This window comes from Pelobates fuscus, chromosome 7 (assembly GCF_036172605.1).
Source record: "Pelobates fuscus isolate aPelFus1 chromosome 7, aPelFus1.pri, whole genome shotgun sequence".
Classification (NCBI taxonomy): domain Eukaryota; kingdom Metazoa; phylum Chordata; class Amphibia; order Anura; family Pelobatidae; genus Pelobates; species Pelobates fuscus.
In genome coordinates, this window is record NC_086323.1 from 6,376,685 (window position 1) to 6,399,978 (window position 23,294).

General features: G+C 42.3%; 1 protein-coding gene across 1 annotated transcript in view; it reads left to right on the plus strand.

Moving 5' to 3' along the window:
* The window catches only part of LOC134568930 (cilia- and flagella-associated protein 57-like), a 171,607-nt gene that overhangs the window by 78,415 nt on the left and 69,898 nt on the right, over positions 1 to 23,294 (plus strand). Inside the window, exons 8-11 of the mRNA XM_063427648.1 lie at positions 2,375 to 2,488; positions 3,546 to 3,758; positions 8,112 to 8,285; positions 8,955 to 9,116. Coding sequence (XP_063283718.1) covers positions 2,375 to 2,488; positions 3,546 to 3,758; positions 8,112 to 8,285; positions 8,955 to 9,116 — 663 coding nt within the window. The remainder of the gene's footprint in view (positions 1 to 2,374; positions 2,489 to 3,545; positions 3,759 to 8,111; positions 8,286 to 8,954; positions 9,117 to 23,294) is intronic.

The window sequence follows — 23,294 nt, forward strand, 5'->3', positions numbered from 1 at the left end:
ACGTTTCACCTGCGACTATTTTGTCCTGAAATTTGTGATTCCTTTCCCATTTGTCCACTATTTCCATTTAGCTCTGAATGTTATCTCTCTGTCTTTCCACTATAAGGCCAACAGTATGTGGACTATCCTACTAATTACTGCTTTCAGATGCTTTAACCTCACCCATTGCTTCACTCCCTCACCCATTTATTATTCATTTTTAGTGTATCCCTACATCCTTAGTATTTAAGTGTTATGCGTTTTGTGTGTTTATTTTTTCTGTCTCATATTAATTAGTTAGCAGCGTTCCCTGTATAGTTATGTGTATCTTTATGTCCTTCTATCGCTAGCACTTTCTCATTTGAGAGAAAGAGAACAAGATTTAATTATCTTTCTTTCTCTTTTTTTCCCCTTCTACCCTCTGGTGGATCCAAGCTCCCAAAACAACTATTTGATGACTTATTTCCATAGATTTCTTATCCATTAATATGTAATGATTCGCTTGCTATTATTGTACCTCCGTGGTGTATTATTGTTATAGTACCTTACTATCTTAATACTCATATAATGAAGTGGCATATGTGTAGTTACAAAAAAAATCTATATTGTGAACAAATTTAATCTAAATGATATCTAAGTGAAATATTGCAGGTAAACCATGTTTAATATTTTAAACCTTTTCCAGTCTCTGTATTTCAGTAATATCCTTAGTAGTTGTGTTTTATTGTACGTGATTAATATTATATGTTCTTATTCAAAGTCCTATTGTGTCTTTTAACAGATGTGTTTGTTTCCTAGGGAATTATCTACTCATTCCATCATATACCGTTTAGCATTTCTAGAATGTGGTCATTAGCCAGGTTAAAAACAAAAAGGTGTCTTTCAAAATTAAGCACCAAAATGGCTGCCGTGGCAGACAAAAGGGATCCAATATGTCTGCCGTAAAAATCACGGTCTACGTGGCAAAATGTTTTAAAACCTTAAATAAAGTATTGGGAAGATGCATGGAAGGATGGGGTGGTAGGATATCCTTTACCACTCATATATAACATAAGCACTCCCACACACACACATACACAAACCAATCACAATAATCCATACCCACACTGCGCTATCTGCCTTGGGCCTGTACGGGGAGTGTGTCACTTGCACAGGTTGTGGAATCTTATTGCTGTTATAATTGTATGAGATTACTGCAAGCTCAAATTTAGGCAATCTCTCCATTCCATGAGAAATTAAAAAATAATCTAACAGCCCATGGGACTAATGCAGCCCTCATAACAATCTGTTTGTTCTGACACACATAAAGATTTCTATTCATTAGATTGGGCCCCTTTCTTGGAGCATAGCATTGCATAGTGTCTCTCCCTCTGTACCCCAAATACGGTGTGGGCTGTGTGTGGTGTGCAGGCTGATTGTGTGTGTGTGGGCTGGCTGTGTGTACCCCTTATTCTGGTGTATAGGCTGTGTGTAGGATGGCTGTGTGAATGCTGTGTGTGCTGACCGTGTGTGGTGTGTGCTGACCATGTGTGGGCTGACTGTGTGTAGGATGGCTGTGTGTGTGGTGTGTGTGCTGGCTGTGTATGGTGTGTGTGGGCTGGCTGTGTGGTGTGTGTGGGCTGGCTGTGTGGTGTGTGTGGGCTGGCTGTGTATGGTGTGTGTGGGCTGGCTGTGTGGTGTGTGTGGGCTGGCTGTGTGTGGTGTGTGGGCTGGCTGTGTGTGGTGTGTGTGGGCTGGCTGTGTGTGGTGTGTGTGGGCTGGCTGTGTGTGGTGTGTGTGGGCTGGCTGTGTATGGTGTGTGTGGGCTGGCTGTGTGTGGTGTGTGGGCTGGCTGTGTATGGTGTGTGTGGGCTGGCTGTGTGGTGTGTGTGGGCTGGCTGTGTGTGGTGTGTGGGCTGGCTGTGTATGGTGTGTGTGGGCTGGCTGTGTGGTGTGTGTGGGCTGGCTGTGTGTGCTGTGTGTGGGCTGGCTGTGTGTGGTGTGTGTGGGCTGGCTGTGTGTGCTGTGTGTGGGCTGGCTGTGTGGTCATGCTCTATGTTTTACCCTTTTCCTGTTTACGTTTTTGATTCCTGCTAGTCCAGTGGTGGCGCCTGCACCTTCAGTCCACGTAATCTCTCTTTCTGGTCCTGGTGCTCAGCGATAGGTCAGAGCGCAGGCTGGGGATTCTGGCGGCCCCTGTCTGAGTTATTAGTAAAAGCTGAGCGGCCCTAGCCCCTCTCTCAGGCCCCCATGTACTGACCTTAGTGCTTGCCCGTGGCATGGTTAAATGAAAATAACAAAACACTTGCCCAGTGTCTAGATATGTGTCCTGGAAGTCAGATGGTAAGAATTCTACGCCCAACACAGACTATGAAATATATTATGTTTTATTGATTCATTCTTCTTCCTCTTTCAGTGTGCGTTTAGCCACGGTGGGCATTTATTCGCTGCAGTGAATGGCAATGTCATCCACATTTACTCCACAACAACATTCGAAAATGTCTTGAATCTGGAAGGCCACAGTGGGAAGGTAAATGGTATCTTGGCTTTACTGCCCCAGTTTGCCTCCTGTACCCCTCATTCTGTGTGTTACTGCCCCAGTTTGCCTCTTGTACCACCAATTCTGTGTTACTGCCCCACTTTGCCTCCTGTACCTCTTATTCTGTGTATTACTATCCCAATTTGCCTCCTGTGCCCCTCATTTTGTGTTACTGCCCCAGTTTCCCTCTTTTACCCCTCATTCTGTGTGTTACTGCCCCAGTTTGCCTCCTGTACCCCTCATTCTGTGTTACTGACCCAGTTTGCCTCTTTTACCCCTCATTCCGTGTGTTACTGCCCCAGTTTGCCTCTTTATCCCTCATTCTGTGTGTAACTGCCCCAGTTTCCCTCTTTTACCCCTCATTCTGTGTGTTACTGCCCCAGTTTGCCTCTTCTACCCCTCATTCTGGGTGCTCTGACCCAGTTTGCCTCCTGTACCCCTCATTCTGTGTGTTACTACCCCAGTTTGCCTCCTGTACCCCTCATTCTGTGTGTTACTACCCCAGTTTGACTCCTGTACCCCTCATTCTGTGTGTTACTGCCCCAGTTTGCCTATTGTACCCCTCAGTCTGGGTGCTCTGCCCCAGTTTGCCTCTTGCACCCCTCATTCTGTTACTGCCCCAGTTTGCCTATTGTACCCCTCATTCTGTGTGTTACTGCCCCAGTTTGCCTATTGTACCCCTCATTCTGGGTGCTCTGCCCCAGTTTGCCTCTTGCACCCCTCATTCTGTTACTGCCTCAGTTTGCCTATTGTACCCCTCATTCTGTTTGTTACTGCCCCAGTTTGCCTCCTGTACCCCTCATTCTGTGTTACTGCCCCAGTTGGCCTCCTGTACCCCTCATTCTGTTACTGCCTCAGTTTGCCTATTGTACCCCTCATTCTGTTTGTTACTGCCCCAGTTTGCCTCCTGTACCCCTCATTCTGTTACTGCCCCAGTTTGCCTCCTGTACCCCTCATTCTGTGTTACTGCCCCAGTTGGCCTCCTGTACCCCTCATTCTGTGCTGTTCTGTGATTGAGTTCCTCTAATACCTTTCCTGTGTTTTGTAGGTCCGATCTTTGGCCTGGAGTGCGGATGACAGTAAGGTGATATCTTGTAGCCAGAATGGAGCTGTGTACGAGTGGAACTCACTCTCAGGAAAGCATGAATCTGAGTGTTTGCTTAAATCCTGCAGTTATACCTGCATGGCGCTTTCATCGAATTCCAAAACCATCTTTGTGGTTGGATCTGACCAAACTCTTAAAGAAATTATTGATTATCAGGTAACACTTTGTTTATTGACTTGGTCTAGTCAGTGCCGTCTTTAATATTGATTGGACCCTGGGCAAGTATTTTCTTGGACCCCCTGGACCCTGCCCGCCCTACCCCCTACCCCCCATTCCCTGGCATGCAATCACACCCTCTACCCCAACGCAGTGGCGGAACTAAAGTAGAAAGCACGCTGGTGCAAGAAATATTTGGGCCTACCATCTCAAGGTTGGCCAAAAGGTAGATCCCTATACATCGTGCAACTGCCAACAATGCTTTGACAGCTGAGGCTCTACCATTTTCCCATGGTTGTATGTAGCACTAAGCTGTGTTTGTGTGTTTGAATGTAAGCATGTTTTTGTATGGAGTATGTTTGTGTGAATGGGGTGTGTTTGTATGTGGTGTTGGAGTTTGAATTCAAGCATGCATTTATGTGTAGTGTCGGATTTTGAATGTAGTAGTGTGTTTTTATATACTTTTGTTGTTTAGTTGCAGGAGTGTGTTTGCATGCAGTGTTGGTGTTGAATACTGAGATATATGCACACATACACCGTGAAGCACATACACACGGATACACATGCAGATATAGAGACACATATACACACACACACACTGAGACACATGCAGATGAAGACACATAGACTGACACAGATACAGACACACTGATACATATACAGACACACAGATACACAACTTGACACACATGCAGATGCTCAGATGCACTGGTACACACTGACACATACAGATACACAGACACATATACTGACCCACATATAAATACATACACTGATACACGCACATATACTGACAGACATACTGACACACAGGCACATATACTGACAGACACTGACGCATACACTGATAGGTTACTGACACACACAGATACATACACTGATAGACATACTGACACACACACACACAGACATACTGACAAAACACTGATAGACATACTGACACACACACACAAACATACTGAGCCACACACTGGCAGACATACTGACACACACACGTAGACACACACAGAGATATTGACTGACACACACACACAGACACATACACAGACAGGCATACTGACAGACTGATAGACATACTGATACACAGACAGACATACTGACACACACACAGATACATACACAGAAAGACTGACACACACACACAGACATACTGACCTTTTGCTTGAGGGTGGGTTCCCCTTGGTTCAGTGTAGTGCCTGAGGCTAATGGGAGTGAGGAGCCCCAGTTCCTCCTCCTCCCTCCTGTGCGGCTCTGTTTTCTATTTGGGAGGAAGTGACTCACGGCTGTCACTTCCTCCCAGCTGGCTGCTGAAAAGCATGGGGTCCGGTTGTGCTGTTAAAGGGCCACAGGGTCCGACTGGACTCCTGCTAAAACAAGACCACTGGGTGGCCCTAAGGGTACGGGCCACTCTGTGGGCCTCCTTAGTGTGCAGGACCCGGCTGCATTGGCGGGCCCATGGGAGTGAAGGGGGAATAAATAGATCAGGGCAGCTAATTTGGGCCCCCAAGAGTAACTGGGCCTGGGGCAGCTGCCCTGTTTTCCCCACGTTAAAGACGGCCCTGGGTCTAGTACTATTTATAGTAAGACCAGAGCATGACATTTGTGACGAGACCAATCTCGCCACATTGCATTGGAGGAGCCTGGTTGCCCGCCTCTTGCCCTGTGACTATGGACCCTGGGAGATTTGGCCCGTTCAATTCAGTATGATAGGAGTTATGTATTTTTGTATCCTTTTGTGTTTTACTGGTAACATGTGCTCAATGGAGTCTGCCTCTATCCCTGGATATAATTGCATTTTTTTTCCCATTGTCTCCAGGATAGAGGGCTCTGTAAAACCGGTTTGGGCCAGATAGCCATGCTGCCAGCCAGGCCCCAAAAGATACTTTACTAACTTCTGAACCCCTGGTCTGATTCATGCCATTTTTGAATATGTTGTTCCCCTGAATGGATTGATTGTGAATATGTATGTGAATGTGATGTATATCTTAGAAGTTATGAATATGCTTTAAAAACTGTATTTTTCCTGCCTGTGATAAATTACATTAACCCATTGTGTTCAGTAATTATAGCACAGTCAGAGGGGAGGATTTTATGTGTTTGTGCTGGGTGTGTTTTATGTTTTACTGTACGGGATTGGTTACATGTTGTCCCTCCCTGTGGGATGTCCCCTTGCATGGCGACTTGCATAAAAGTCTGTGAGTGTTAATTAAAACAGACCACTGCTTGACCCTCAACACGGAGCCTTGTCTCGTTCTTGGGGGGATTTACTGTATGCTGTTAGAGACTGATTGCCAGGAGTGTAAGCTGATTGTCTGCTTTTCCTGTTCGTCTGCTAGTAGCTATTAGTGAGGTTCCAGTTCGGGAGTTGGAGTGCTATTTTGTATCCAGTTCGGAAGTTTGGTGTTTTGCAGTAGCTGTGCCTGTATCTCTGGAAGGGGAAGATCTACTAAACGGCTTTTAACCCCTTTTATGCCTGGGGGTGCCGTTACAGCATTGATTATCAGAGAGGTGGCCATGAGGCATGCCAACAGATTAGCACTATAACTCCCAGCTTTCTAAGATAAGGGGTTACATGGCTGCAGCAGTGTTGGCCAATACAACCAGACACAGGGAGAAGAGAGAGAAGTGTGTGCGCTTCTGCTGTGATTAGTCTTCATGTCTCACTCTTAGACATTACAGAGGGAACTTAAACCAAATACTTATCAGACTGATCCTACTCACGGGGAAAACCAAGCCGAAATATCAGCTGGGTCCCATTGCACAACGTACAGTGACTCAGATCTCATTGAACTTCCACATTTCAGTAGAAAATTCCAAACATCTATGAAAAATCTCACGTTTATATGTTGTTTTCACTGCCTTTTCGCTATCTCTATCTGGGAATTTGTCTCCCTGCTAACTCTGTCTATCTAGGAATTGTCTCCCTGCTATCTCTATCTGGGAATTGTCTTCCCGCTATCTCTATCTGGGAATTGTCTCCCCGCTTTCTCTATCTACGAATTCTCTCCCCGCTATCTCTATCTGGGAATTGTCTCTCCGCTATCTCTATCTAGGAATTGTCTCCTCGCTATCTCTATCTAGGAATTGTCTCCCCGCTATCTCTATCTAGGAATTGTCTCCCCGCCATCTCTATCTAGGAATTATCTCCGTGCTATCTCTATCTGGGAATTGTCTCCCCGCTATCTCTATCTAGGAATTGTCTCCCCGCTATCTCTATCTGGGAATTGTCTCTTCGCTATCTCTATCTAAGAATTGTCTTTCCGCTATCTCTATCTGGGAATTGTCTCCCCGCTATCTTTATCTGGGAATGGTCTCCCTGCTATCTCTATCTGGGAATTGTCTCCCTGCTATCTCTATCCGGGAATTGACTCCCCCCTATCTCTATTTGGGAATTGTCTCCCCGCTATCTCTATCTAGGAATTGTCTCCCCTCTATCTCTATCTGGGAATTTTCTCCCCGCTATCTCTATCTAGGAATTGTCTCCCCGCTATCTCTATCTGGGAATTTTCTCCCCGCTATCTCTATCAGGGAATTGTCTCCCCGCTATCTCTATCTGGGAATTGTCTTCCCACCAACTCTATCTGGGAATTGTCTCCCCGCTATCTCTCTGGGAATTGTCTCCCCGCTATCTCTATCTGGGAATTTGTCTCCCTGCTATCTCTATCTCGGAATTGTCTCCCCGCTATCTCTATCTAGGAATTGTCTCCCCGCTATCTCTATCTGGGAATTGTCTCCCCTCTATCTCTATCTGGGAATTGTCTCCCTGCTATCTCTATCTAGGAATATTCTCCCTGCTATCTCTATCTAGGAATTGTCTCCCTGCTATCTCTATCTGGGAATTGTCTCCCCGCTATCTCTATCTAGGAATTGTCTCCCCACTATCTCTATCTGGGAATTGTCTCCCCGCTATCTCTATCTTGGAATTGTCTCCCCGCTATCTCTATCTAGGAATTGTCTCCCCGCTATCTCTATCTGGGAATTGTCTCCCCTCTATCTCTATCTGGGAATTGTCTCCCTGCTATCTCTATCTAGGAATATTCTCCCTGCTATCTCTATCTAGGAATTGTCTCCCTGCTATCTCTATCTGGGAATTGTCTCCCCGCTATCTCTATCTAGGAATTGTCTCCCCACTATCTCTATCTGGGAATTGTCTCCCCGCTATCTCTATCTAGGAATTGTCTCCCTGCTATCTCTATCTGGGAATTGTCTCCCCGCTATCTCTATCTGGGAATTGTCTCCCCGCTATCTCTATCTTGGAATTGTCTCCCCGCTATCTCTATCTAGGAATTGTCTCCCCGCTATCTCTATCTGGGAATTTTCTCCCCACTAATTCTATCTTGTATTTTATGGCAGATTGCCCGTGAAGTGCCGGCACTTGATGTGACATACACAGCCGTAGCCATCTCTCACTCTGGTCAGATGCTGTTCACTGGCACCACCACTGGCACAATCCGCTCCATGAAGTACCCGGTGACCCAGTGCAAGGAGTACAATGAATATCAAGGCCACGCCGGGCCAGTCACCAGGGTAAGAGCCCACCCTAACTGCTCCAGTTAATTTTCAGCACCCCACTCAGGGGATAATCTAATGGTTTAGTAAATCTCTCTTTATTTTATCTCTGTTTCCTGTGAAGAAGTTACACACACTATTTATACAGCATTATTACACACTGCCAGTATTTATAGAATGATATTATCCCGGGTAATTCATACACTTTAACTACTTTTACAGCTTTATTACTCACTGTCAATATCTATACCGCATTATTATACACTGCCGATATTTTATTCAATGCTATTACTCAATGGCATAATTTTACTGTGTGTTTAGACACTGCCAATATTTCTACAGCATTATTCCTCACTGTCAATATCTATACAGTTATTACACACTGCCAATATTTCTACAGTATTATTACTTACGACAATATCTATACATAGTGTCCTAATTTTCTAATTCATTTTCAAATCACTTTGATTTCGTGACGATTTCTCTCTCTTTAGTAAATATCCCTGGTCAGTATTTAAACAATCCCAGGTTAGGACAGCCAGGCTGTAATATTGATAAAGGTTATTTTGGGTGACATGCATTCAGTGAAAATAAAGTAGTATTTTTGTCTCTAGCCGTGTGTTTATTAAATACATATACAGTTTAAGCAACTTTAGCCTCATATTGCACATTGCATCCTTCTTGCAGTTAGCAGTGACTTGTGATGACCAATATCTTCTGTCCATATCGGAGGATGGATGTCTGATGCTTTGGAAAATCTCCGACAAAGAGGGTCGAGGCTTGAAACGAGACAAAGAACTGGCTTATGCAGAGGAAGTGCTGATTACCAAGTCTGACCTGGAGGAGAAGGTAAAGGACGCAGCTTGCTGGGTTTTGGGGTGTGGATACAGGGGTACAGGTTGTAGAAGGTTAGAAGAATGAAATAAGATGGAGACAAAACACAATAGAATTTTACGGAGAGAAGACGAAGCAGTGCTTAGTAACGAACATGAGGAATTATACTGTTTGTTGGAGGGGGCGTATTAGTGGAAGTTTAAAAATCACGTAGCTTTAGATTAAATCCAGTGTTTGATATTAATATGGTGTTAAAAAAAGACAACGGTTAGCAATAAAAATGTTCATGTGTGCTTGTTTTTATTGCTGTGTGATGATTAGCTCTTATTACTTGTGGCGCCTTTTAAGCCCCATATCCTTATTGCTCTTACTGTAAAAAAAAAACCTTTTCTTTGCCTTAGATGAAATCTCCTTTTCTTCCAGTCTAAATACCTGACCTCGTGTCCTATGTATAGCCCTGTTTATGAATAGATTTCCAGCTATTGGTTTGTACTGGCCCCGAATATATTTGTAGAATGTTATCAAATCCCCTCTCAGGCGCCGTTTTTCCAAACTAAACAGATTTAATTTTTTTAAACCTTTCTTCATAACTAAAATGCTCCATTCCTTTTATCAATTTTGTAGCTCGTCTCTGGACTTTTTCTAGTGCCATGATGTCATTCTTTAGAACAGGCGCCCGAAATTGCACAGCATATTCAAGGTGTGGACTTACCAGCGATTTATAAAGAGGCAAAATTATATTTTCCATGTGTCCACAACAAATAGCTGGAAGGCTTTGCCATACGTCCACAACAAATATTTTGTTTTCACACAAAATACAAAACATATTATACAAAAAAAGGCAATATGCTCATCATATCAAATCTATCACACATCCCATACAAGCATGGGAGTATCCACAAACAAATTAAGTGGGCATATAACCCTGACTCTAAAACATATAAAAACTACATTAACCCCTTAAGGACGCAGCTTCAGAAGCTGGACATACCCTTAAGGACACAAGCTATTTTTGCATTTTTTGCTGTTTGTGTTCAACTGCAATTTGCATCTCTCTCATTTATTACATCAACACATATTATATATCGTTTATTAAAGGACAAAATGGACTTTCATTTTTGTGACATATACATGTATAAAATCAAATCTATTATTAAAAAAAATGTAAAATTAAAACATTTTTTTCACAGTTTTGGCAATAATAGCGATGCATAATATGTCCAGCTTAGGAAGAGTAATTCAAAATAAATTCATTCATTTATGTGTCTTGTCTTTCAAAGTGTAAAATATGTAAAGGATTTCAGCTTATTTTAAAAGTTACAGGTCACAAAATACAAGGAGTCATATAAAATCTCAATGTGAAACAATTTTAGAAGTTGGTATATTTAATTTGTAAGTTTAATAGCCGTCACAGAAAATAAAATTGCTATACAAAAGTATATATTTATATAAAGTAGACATCACAGGCTATTTATCTAAGGGTATTTTGACACTTTTTTTCATAGTCATTTTCCCACCAATCTCTGCTAAATATTGTGTTTTTTCTGTTTTTTGACATACACACATATAACAAGGTTTTTCTAATGTGCATTTTGTAAAGCTGCTGTGTGCTATTCCCGGTTATAACCCCATATTGTGTTCAGCTACATCTGCTGAGTACAACAATACCCTCATTTTATGCCTTTGCCACTATTTTGGGACGCTACAATGACCTATAAGAAGCAAGCCTATTTCAGTTTCTACAGTTAGAAAATTCAAAGATGGATTTGATAGACCCATGTCTTATTTTGGGGCATTACAGCATTTAGGGCATTGATAGTTCAAATGACCACACAAAGGCCTTCCATTCGTGCAAGTAGACACTCCAGGGTATCTCATATGGCATATATTGTGCCTTAAGATGTCATCATTTTTTTACCGTTATATGTCAAAGTTTGTAGTAAAAAAATATTTTTTGCATTTTTTACTTAAGCGTTACATTTGTGCTGGGCATTTTGTATATTTGATATGTTCCACCATGATCACACACCCCTAATTATGCTCAGCTAACTCTTATGCGTAAAACAATACCCCCAATGTATTCCTTTGACACTATTTCGTGACACTACAGTGCCATATAGGAGACCTGACCATTTCAGTTTTTAGAGTAGAATTTTGGGAGACAGATTTTCAGGGCCTATGTTTCAACTTTATTTCCTATCCTAATGTTTCTAATACCCCACCTCCTATAGACTGTAAGCTCATTTGAGCAGGGTCCTCTTCAACCTATTATTCCTGTAAGTTTTCTTGTAATTGTCTTATTTATTGTTACACCCCCCCCTCTCAAAATATTGTAAAGCGCTACGGAATCTGTTGGCGCTATATAAATGGCAATAATAATAATAATAATAATAATAACTTGTGGCATTATAACAGTTTGACTGTTTCAATAACTGCACAAAGGCCTACCATTTGTGAAAGTAGACTCTCCAGGGTATCTCATATGGCATATATTATGCCTTAATATGTTGCCATTGTTTCACCATTGTATGTCAACGTTTGTGGTAAAAAAAATATTTTTTGCATCTTTAACTTATGCGTTACATTTGTGCTGGGCATTTTGTATATATGATATGTTCCAACATGATCAAACAACCCAAATTATGCTGAGCTACCTCCTCTGAGTAAAACATTACCCACAATGTATGCAGTTGGCAGTATTTCGTGAAGCTACAGTGCCATATAGGAGACCTGACTGTGAAGGATTTGTATGTATTTACCTGTGTGCCTTTGGTTATGCCTTCTCCCTGCAGATTAAATTTGTATAATAAGTTTGTTTCTTTTATGTATGTTGAGCAATGTATTCATCTATCGAACAGAGACCACTCTGGGTAGCAATCAGAACTTAGAACGTTGAGGAAACCGCACTTAATTGCTCCTAGGTGGCCGCCGTTCGGCATATGAACACGTGGCGAGAACAAAGGATGGCGGCCATCTTAAATCTCACAAACGCGGTCAGCGGGACTTACGCATGATTTGCCTGGAACTGTTTTCGGCGTGGCAATTCCGCGAACACCCGGTCATCATGGAAGTCCCGGCTGACTACTTTCCACTTCACGAATCAAACCGGCATTCGGGAGGTGGAATCTACCAAACAAGGGGAGCATTTCTATATAACCAAATACAACGTTCGTATGGTAGTTTTCGTGTAATTAGATGCGAACGGAGACCGGCTCTTGCTGATGATTTCATGGAACTGTAAAGCGGATACCACCACATGGCGAGCCGGTCAAACTTCCACACGATGCGACACGGAAACTACCGAACGGAATTTCGTGAGATTTGGATATGTGACTCCCAGTATCCTCAGCTACCCAGGGATGTAAATATTATAACTGTATGTGTTATGGAAAGTACTTTTCTGAAAATGCTGTAAATTGTAATGTTTCTGGCCAGCAGATAATTGAGTTTAGTATGTTGCTGAAACTCAATTATCTAGCCTGGCCCAGAGGAGGAGTCTGTTACTGTTTAAATTGAATGCCTGTTGCTTCCAGTAAATCAGTCTTGTTCCAGCATTAAGCTTTGGCTCATGTGTGGATTATTTGGCGATACCAGCGATTTATTACTCTGTGGATTACTTGGTGATTTTATTTTATGGGAAGAAGGGAATGCTTGACGGAGTAAAGAATTGTACCGTCACACTGACTGATTTCAGTTTTTACTGTAGAATTTCGAGAGATGAATTTGATAAGGGGTCTTGGGTCTAATAGCAGGTTGCTTATTCAAACTTCCCCCACAAAGGCCTACCATTTTTTTAAAGAAGACACCCCAGGGTATTTCAAAAGGCCCATTTTGAACCTTAGGGTGGGATCATTTTTTCGCTAGTTAGTACCAAGTCTAGTAGTAGTAAGCATTTTCTCTGCCTTTCTGACACACACTTTGAGATTGTACTGCATAGTTTGCAATCCTCATGTGTGCTACGGCAGTATAACGCTTCATATGTCTCTCAGCATGTCGTCTGAGTACAGCAATACCCCACATGTAGTGTCCATGTCCCATTTTGGGTCAAACTCTGAGGCACTGTCTGTCACCTCTGAATCCGCTGTCAGAATTCTCTAAGACTCCTCGGCACTGAACTTCCTAAGCATTTTGAACTTTTTACACAAGAACTTTAACAAAACAATGTTATAATAATTTTTATTTTTTGTGGATTTTTTAATTTCTATTTTTACCCCTAACATACGCACTAAACTCCCCAATTTCCCATTAACTATCATATTGTGTTTTGAATATGTTTTATGAATCGGTAAAAATAACATATGGTTGCCTGCGCAGAGGCATATAAGTCAGAACAAACAAGCAATAAAGTAAATACAAAACAAAGATATTTACACAATAAAGTGCAAATCACACAAGGTGTCAGAGTGGTATCAGAGGTACAAGTGCAACTCCCCAGTGTTTTAAAACCACTTAAAAAAACACTAATACAAATACAAGTTAAAACAGAGATAGAGGAGTGCAGAAAAAAAGGAATAATATACCGTACTTATTCACATTCGGTCATCTTATGGGTTTCACCTACATAGGAAAGTGAAAACATAGCATAATACTGTTTGACCAAACTATATAAAATGGAGAGGTATAATTTACACTCACACTTTGCAGAGCCACGTATAGTAGGCTCTGACTATTCAGGTTCTTAGAGAAAATCCCTTTCTTATTGTCTCCGCTCCTCCACTCCTCCGGATCACTCCACTGGTACCAGGAACAACTAGCAGATACAAATAACTCCAGGAGAGTGGGGATATTTGGAAAATTTAATAATATACAAATCAAATAAAGAACAGGGATATAGAAAAAAAAGATAGCAGCACTGACGCGTTTAGACTCTTTGAAGTCTTTCTCAAAGTGCATGTTACATTAGTCCCACTTCTTTGCATATATACCAGCCCGGTCTTCAGATTTGGCGCTCAATTCTTCTCTCTTTCCGGTCTTTCATTTCCTGTTTCCGCTTCACGGCATTTTTCTTCTCTCCGCCCATTTTTGCGTCCATTTGCGTCTGACGTCAGACGTACTTTTCCGATACCGGAAGTAGTATATAAAACATTCCCGAAGCAAAACTCGCCATATTAGAAAATCTTTGGTTAAATATAACATATGGGACTATCCTGGGTGGTGTTGTAGTTCTAAACAAAGAAACATATTAGGCAGAAATAAAACGACAATTAGATGACCAGGAAACTTACAGAAAACTAAAAGGTGACCCATCTATTGATATTGAAATACATACACATGTTGGATATAGGTCTTGTAGAAGGGATTCTCACTTCTAAGGAATATAAATTTTTGAACACAGAATTTCCAAGAATACCTGTTATATATGTCCTACCCAAGTTACACAAAGATATACACAATCCACCTGGGAGGCCTATAGTATCAGGGATAGGGTCCCTACTATCACCTCTATCCAAATATGTAGACACGTTCTTACAGCCGATTGTAAAAGCATGCCCCTCCTTTCTTAAAGACTCTATGAGCCTTTTACAAGTTTTAAAAAATGTTGAATGGAAGGAAGACTTTTTATTAGTTACATGTGATGTAGCTAGTCTTTATACATGCATTGAGCATGATAGTGGTTGTGAGGCAGTTAAGTATTTCCTGCAGATTTCTGAAATATATCATAGGGAACAAATAGATTTTATTCTTGAATCCATTCAACTTATTTTAAATAAAAAAAATTTTTGGTTTGAAGGTGACTTTTATCTGCAATGTAGAGGGACAGCTATGGGGACCAGGTTCGCTCCCAGTTATGCGAATTTATTTCTGGCCTATTGGGAAGAGACGTTTGTCTTTTCCCAGCATGACTGGGTTGCGAACCTGCTCCTCTATAGAAGATATATTGATGATATCTTTTTTATTTGGAAGGGGGATCAATCATCAGTTTTAATTTTTTCAAATTACCTTAATGCCAACCAGTGGAATATTAAACTAACTCATATGGTTAATAACCAAACAATTGATTTTTTTAGACCTTAATATCTATATAAAAGAGGATAAGATCGAGACATGCACATTTTTTTTAAACAAGTTGATGTAAACAGCTTTATTGAGAAGGAAAGTTGCCATTTCCGTCCCTGGTTGGACAATATACCAAGGGGCCAGTTTTTAAGACTTAGGAGGAACTGCTCAGAAATAGATAAATATAACCTTCAAGCTACCTCGCTTAAAAAACAATTTGTAGAAAAGGGCTATGAAGAAGGAGCCCTTAACGATACAATTCAGGAAATTGGTGAATTAAATAGAGAAGACTTATTGAAATATAAACAAAAGAAAGAAGAGGATAACAAGGATGTTATCCCGTTAGTATTTAATTTTAATAGGAATCACTCCCAGTTAAGACGTATTCTCAATAATAACTGGCATTTATTGAAACAAGACGAAGATATTGCACCTTATGTAGGGGAGAAACCCAAAATTATATATAGAGGAGCTCAGAACCTCAAAAAATTTTAACATCTAGTTTTATTGAAAAAACAGATAAGAATTTTTTAAATAGTCAAAAAAGTATATTTAAGGGTTTTAATTATTGTGGGAACTGCATGGGGTGCAAAATATCAAAAATAAGATTTTGTCTTTTCACTCTAATGCCAATTTTAAAGAATATAAAATAGAAAAATTTATTACATGCAAAACCAAGAATGTTGGATATGTGCTGGAGTGCCCCTGTGGCCTACAATATGTGGGCAAAACATCTAGATGTGTGGCCACGAGGGTACGGGAACACATATATAACATAAAAAGAGGGTTTAAAGCCCATAGTGTCTCTCTACATTTTCTGGAATACCATAATCAAGATCCAAGTGGGATCAAGTTTTATGGGATCCAGAATGTAACCAAACATTGGAGAGGAGGCGATTTGAACTCAACTTTAAGTAGATGTGGAATGGGGTGGATTTTTTAACTTGGACACACTATCCCCCAAGGGTCTCAATATGGAGTTTGAGATGAATGTGTTAATCTAAGGATTGTTTTTATTTGTTTGTTTTAAAAAAAAACTTTTATAAAATAGTTTTTATCAAATTATATATGAAGTTTTTTGTAATGATGATTGTATCCGATTAATGGTCTCTTCCCCTTTTTTCAGACCTTTCTCCTATTTTAACTATAGTTTTTTATAAAACGTATACAAATATACAAAATGTTAATATATAGCTTTGAAATATTAGTATACGTTTATGTTTTAGAAATTTGCAAAGTTAATTTTATATAAGTTATGTGTATAAAATATGTAGTTTAATAATACAAACAAATGTGTATTACTTTTTATTATGTATCGAAATTTGCCAGGATAGTCCCATATGTTATATTTAACCAAAGATTTTCTAATATGGCGAGTTTTGCTTCGGGAATGTTTTATATACTACTTCCGGTATCGGAAAAGTATGTCTGACCTCAGACGCAAATGGACGCAAAAATGGGCGGAGAGAAGAAAGATGCCGTGAAGCGGAAACAGGAAATGAAAGACCGGAAAGAGAGAAGAATTGAGCGCCAAATCTGAAGACCGGGCTGGTATATATACAAAGAAGTGGGACTAATGTAACATGCACTTTGAGAAAGACTTCAAAGAGTCGAAACGCGTCAGTGCTGCTATCTTTTTTTTCTATATCCCTGTTCTTTATTTGATTTGTATATTATTACATTTTCCAAATATCCCCACTCTCCTGGAGTTATTTGTATCTGCTGTTGTTCCTGGTACCAGTGGAGTGATCCAGAGGAGTGGAGGAGCGGAGACAATAAGAAAGGGATTTTCTCTAAGAACCTGAATAGTCAGAGCCTACTATACGTGGCTCTGCAAAGTGTGAGTGTAAATTATACCTCTCCATTTTATATAGTTTGGTCAAACAGTATTATGCTATGTTTTCACTTTCCTATGTAGGTGAAACCCATAAGATGACCGAATGTGAATAAGTATATTATTCCTTTTTTTCTGCACTCCTCTATCTCTGTTTTAACAAGCAATAAAGTAAATTGGATTTACATAGACTTTGCGAGATTGGATATATCAAGGGCGTTCAACAGGCATATTAACGCATTATGCAGGCTGTTTAGTCATCTGAGTCATACCTATGTCTAACTATGTGTGCGATGGCGCTTTCCGCATGGGTAGCCTTATACATAATTAAATAAACATGCAGTTAAGTAAATTAAGTGTACATAGGCTTTGCGAGATTTGTTTTTGCTTTAGATAAATCCTAAAAAACTACATCAATAGAACTGATAAAAGGGAAGCTTAATTATAATTAGAAAGTTGTGCATGTTATATGCGGGTGCTAAATATAAGATGGTCAAGAAGTCCAGTACTTGCTTAAATGCGTGGCTAAAAGGGAGCGCATACATCTTATTGAGTCGCAGTTATGCTCAGGTCTGTGAGCATTAAGCGGGCCCTTCTCGAGCCAGGTGCATGCGCTAGGTGCTTTGAACGGAGCTTGACTCCTAATCGCTGTGGGTGCGAGCAGCATGTGGCTGCCTGTCTCCCGGTGTAGCTATATATGGCAATATGGCATGTGTTATGGCACAGGGTGTTGTATTTATGTGCCTTTTATTGAATACCCTACGGTTAAGCAGGTGAATGCTACCAGATGCGCAAAAATGATATAGACTGGTTAATTGACAGCAATCTTCAAACACGTATTAGTAGCACTAACAATAATCCATTTGTTCTTAGTATGACAGCGTATAGAAAAGCATTAACTGTATATTAAACTGTATATTAAACTTTTGCATTTTAATAAGAGCAGTCAGCTGCATTGCTGCAAGGTCGAGTGCTCATCTATCAGTGGTACCTTGCAAATTTATAACGAAAATATAAACAGCAATTAGCAACTTTTACTGTAGAGTGTGCAGCATTGTGTCCAGAGCTAAAGGCCTCGTGGCCTTGCATGTCTGTGTATCCTGGCTGGCTAAATGAGGGTAGTGTCAGGTTCGGCCCTTTCCTCTTATTCCTTAAGTGGTGTCTTGAGTGTCAGACCTGTGTGCCCTGTGAACTCACATGAAGGGTCGAGTCCCACTTGGTTTGCGAGGCATTGGGTTTTTCCATATAGGCCGAGGGACACTCAGTGTTGCAAGACCTTCCCGGGTGTTCGGCCCTGGGCCGGTCACCCAGTTCCGCCCAGGCCGCCCCCCGTAAGCACTCGGGGACAGCATGGCTCCTGCGGACCCCCACCCAGGAGTCCGCCGGCCCTGTGTCCCCTGCAACTCCCTTGATCCTCCAATACCCCCGCGGGTACATGGGGTGCCCTGAATGTCTCACCCACTACCGGCCACTTCTTCAGGACAGTGGGCAAGGCCCCTCAGCCACCGGTCCGCCGAAGGCACGCGCCGCCCAAGCCCGCCGGGCTCGCAGCAGTGGGGACAATCTCCTCCAGGTGCCCTCCTCACCCTGAGGTCAGGCAGCCATGATATCGGCCTTTGAGCAGTCCAGGTAGTCCGCCTGTGGTCCCGTCCACCTCTGGATTAAAGGTATGTGCCGAAGTGTCCCTCAGCGTACTGGTCTGCGTCTCCTCGGTCCTGTTGTCGGGCAGGTCTCATTTTGGCAGCCATTGCCAGTGTAGGGGATCGGTGTAGACCCAGGTCGGGGGCTTCCGTCTTGGTGTGCGTGGTCCCCATGTGGCCGGTATTACCCCCACCGGCCGGGGGGGGAGCAGGGCCGCTTCTCTCTTCCTCGTGGCCCTTTACTGAGGCTAATGTTGCTGGCATACGTTCCTCTCCGGGTATGTTGCCGGCTGCTGAGTTTGGGTCATATGCTGTCGATGTCCCGGCTTGTGAAGGCAAGTAGGCCAGGTGCCTCAGCTTTGGTGCTCCCGACATGTTGTTGGCCTTTGTCTGGTATTAGATTGGAGCTGAGGTGATTCTCCATTGCAGCACATCAGAATATTTGACTCCAGAACCGTGTATGTGCGGATTTATGGCCTTTATTGGGGCCTCGGGCCCGGAGCCATGTTGATCTGCTTCCAGTCGGCTCGGCGGCCTTGCCCCACCCCCCAACTATCATATTGTGGATCAAATCAAGTGTTTGATTATTTGAAAATCTGCCCCTGTCCAAATTATCAATATAATTGCGTGCACGCTCCTAAAGTAATTCACACCAGACACAAGTTTCAGGTTGATGAAGAACTTGAGGAATGTTTAATCAGGGGCGGGGAGCCCCTTATAAAGCAGAAATACGTCATATACAGAAAGCAAGATTTCAGAGAAAATACATCTTTAATTGGTTAAGTGTTAAGTGTCTTATCTAATGCACATCCTACAGGGCGTGATGTTACTGTTATCATGGAGTTCTCCTCCGCATTCCAGCGCCATCTTGTTTCACAAGGTAGTTAGTCAATGGGAGGGGGAGTTTCTAGCAGCCATCTTAAGTAAACATTGAATAATACTGATTACAGTTATGCAGAGTAAATAGACATTTTACTAATTCTAATATTTTGTCCATAACAATCATCCACCCCAATTAACCAAATACAAGTAAAAAATAAATATATATATATATATATATCTATATCAGCGGTCAGAAGAGCTACAACAAAAATATTAATTGTATTGAGAATTGATTGGCTCTGAGTATGAGATACTTTAAAGCGGTTCCCAATACAAAGGCCGGGCTGAGAGGGACAATCAGGGCAGTACACACCATGCATCTTTTCTGGGCGGGTTGGTGGTATCTGAAAGCAGAAGTGACCTGTCTGAATATCTCTGCTGCCAGGCCCTGCTGATGGCTCCCCACTGTGGCACTCAGTGAGCAGCACAGAAATTAGCTGAAACTGAAATGTAAGAAAATTACATTTCAGCTGAGGATTTGCCTTTTTGAAAAGGATGAATGCATTGTAAGTAGCCATTTGCCCACTTTCTTATACCAGGCCCTGGTCTTTCTCACTATCAGACAGGTCAACTCCCCCCATGTGTTTATTGTATTGCTTAATGCAGACAGGCAGCCGTCTTGTTTCCTGTCTGCCACGGACTGCGACCCTGCGTGTGTGTTCACTGTGCATGGTAGTCAGTATGAACACCTCCTTTTTGTCTCTGTATTTCAGGGCCAGCAGTTCGTCCTGGCAGAGAGCAGCCGTTTCCCCCTTTTTCCTTTTTTTTTTTGCCAGAGCCTTGGGGAAGCCAGTGCGTTTCTTGCGGATAGTGCCGCAGATCACAGTTTCAAAACAAAATAGCATTTTTGGGGGGGGCATGCTATTGTAATAATGATCAATGTAGAGGTGGTACCCCTTGTTCAGTAGCGGGTTCATTAGATCCCAAACAATTTTAGTACCAACTACATCAGGGCAACCTGAGAGATCCCAGTGGCTATCTTTACCTTCATATACTCTGAAGGTATAAACATACCCACTGCTGCTTTCACATAACTTGTATAGCTTGATGCCATACCGGGATATTTGGCTGGGATGTATTGCTTAAACCCCAGTCTACCCTTGTATTTCATTAGGGACTCGTCAATACATATATTCTTTTGGGGAGTATAAATTGTGCCAAATTCTTTCTTCAAATTGTTAATTAGGGGGCGGATTTTATAGAGTTTGTCATACTGCGGATGATCTCTTGGGTGGCACTTTGAGTTTCAAAGTGCAGAAAACGCAGTACTGATTCGTATCTGGGCCTACTCATGGTCTTGGAGAAAATGGGAGTATTGCATACTGGGTTTTTGGACCAGTACATTCGGATGCTGGGCTTTTTTATAATTCCCATTAGCATGGTTAGTGCCCAGGACGGTTTTAACTCTGGCACACTGGTGGGGTACCAGCTCCCTTTTGTGGCAGGGTGACTTGCTGCATTTTGTGCCAGATACTGCGCTACATAAAGATTTGTTTGTGTAACTATCTGCCCTAAATATTCATCCCCAAGGAACAGCTCCATAAAATCCTGGGAGTTATAGCTGCTCACGTCTCCCTGAATACCAGGAGTCGCAGTGAACAGAGGGATGTCGGGGACAAAATTGTTAGGGGGCACCCAGATATCAGCGCCAGGAGCAGTGCCAGGGGTTCAGTGCCAGGGGGTCACTTTCTTCATCTGTGTCTGGCACATAGTCACCCTCTGCACTCTCTGAGGCAGTGTCGGTTGCCTCTGAGTCGGCTGCTAATATATTATATGCCTCCTCGGCACTAAACCTTCTAAGCATGGTGACAGCTTAAAATTTACTGTAACTAAATAACATTATTTTTTTAGGTTTTTTTTTATACCCCTTTTCTTTGTTTTATGAGATTTTTTTTAAACTTGTTTCACTTTTTTAAAATTCTTAAAAACTTTCTAAAACGTTTCAACTTCTTAGCTACCCTAATGCTAGATTCTCAAATTTCCCCTAGCTTCCACCCACCCACCCCAGCTAACTAACTGAAAATAAAAGTAAAAAAATAATAAATTAAATATATTTAACCCCTGGGGGTTAAAAAAAAAACCAAATCCTCTGATCACAGTCAGTGATCAGAGGGTTAATTCCTGGTAAGTTATCAATCAGGAACAGGTAAAGGGGGTTATGAAACTTGGTTTTGGAAAGTTGCACACGATCCGTCTCTCCACTTCAACACACACACAGAGGTGGAGGGAGGCCCAGCAGCACTGTAATCACTGTAATCACTATGACTGGCTGTCACAGCGATCACATGTGCTGGGACAGCACTATTGGCTGTTGCTGGTCTCCGTCAAATGCCGAGGCACCCAGCAACAGCATTAAAGCCGCAATCGCGGCGATCTGGCACTAACTTCAGTAAATGACGGAAAATTTCCATCAAGCTTCCTTAAGGGGTTAAATCAGAGTGCTGATATTCACTTATTCACTGTTTAATTGCAGTACTAATCTCAATCATGGTGAGTTGGTAATCACAAGCACCTTGAACAATGATAGTCTATAATATAACATTATAAGGATTTCTATAGAGAAGGTGGTGGTAGTGGAAGAGGGTTGTCCTGTGCCGTGCCGCTGAAGGTGGTGGTAGTGGAAGAGGGTTGTCCTGTGCCGTGCCGCTGAAGGTGGTGGTAGTGGAAGAGGGTTGTCCTGTGCCGTGCCGCTGAAGGTGGTGGTAGTGGAAGAGGGTTGTCCTGTGCGTGCCGCTGAAGGTGGTGGTAGTGGAAGAGGGTTGTCCTGTGCCGTGCCACTGAAGGTGGTGGTAGTGGAAGAGGGTTGTCCTGTGCCGTGCCGCTGAAGGTGGTGGTAGTGGAAGAGGGTTGTCCTGTGCCATGCCACTGAAGGTGGTGGTAGTGGAAGAGGGTTGTCCTGTGCCGTGCCGCTTCCATCTTGTCTCCTATTTACGGAAACAAAGAACACGTATTGTGGTCACTGCAGTGCCAAAGCAGTATATATGCTATTCACCTGGTGCAGCAGAAGTGTATAAGGCTGCTATGATTCATAGCTTCGAAGGGCATTTGTACACCGAGGAAGGGATAGGAGTCCCGAAACATTTGTCTTTCATAGGCTGTTCAAATAAAAGTATGGTTTCACGAGTGGGCCTTATCAACAAAGCTCATTATGGTGTTACATCTTGTTTTTGCTGTTTCCTATTTAGAAACTGACTGTGTTTTCATTTTTCTATTATTTGATGTGATCGGCATCACATTAAAGGAACACTATAGCGTCAAGAAACAAACAGGTATTCCTGACCCCATAGTGTTAAAACCACCATTTAGGTGGCTGGCCCCTCTTGCTCTGCCCGTAAAAGGTAAGAAACCTAACCCTTATTTCCAGCACCACATTGGCCCTGCCCCCATCCCGCCTCCTTGGCTGAATTGATCAGACTTGATGATCTCAGCCAATTCAATGCTTTCTCATAGGAAAACCATTGGATTGGCTGAAATCATCAAGGAGGCAGGTCGGGTGCAGGGTCAAACAACACCCTGGCCAATCAGTATCTCCTCATAGAGATACATTGAATCAATGCATCTCCATGGGGAAAGTTCAGCATGGAGACGCTGAATGTCAGTATTGCACACTGTGCATAACTGCCCTAGGAAGCATCTCTAGTAGCCGTCTGAGGAGTGGCCACAAGAGGTGTTCCTAGGCAGCAATGTACACACTGCATTTGCTCAGGAAAGGCAGTGTTTACAGCAAAAAGCCTGCAGGGACGAACTATACTCACTAGAACAGCTACATTAAGCTGTATACTGTACATTAAGCTGTATACAATACATTAAGCTATATATTATACATTAAGCTGTATACCG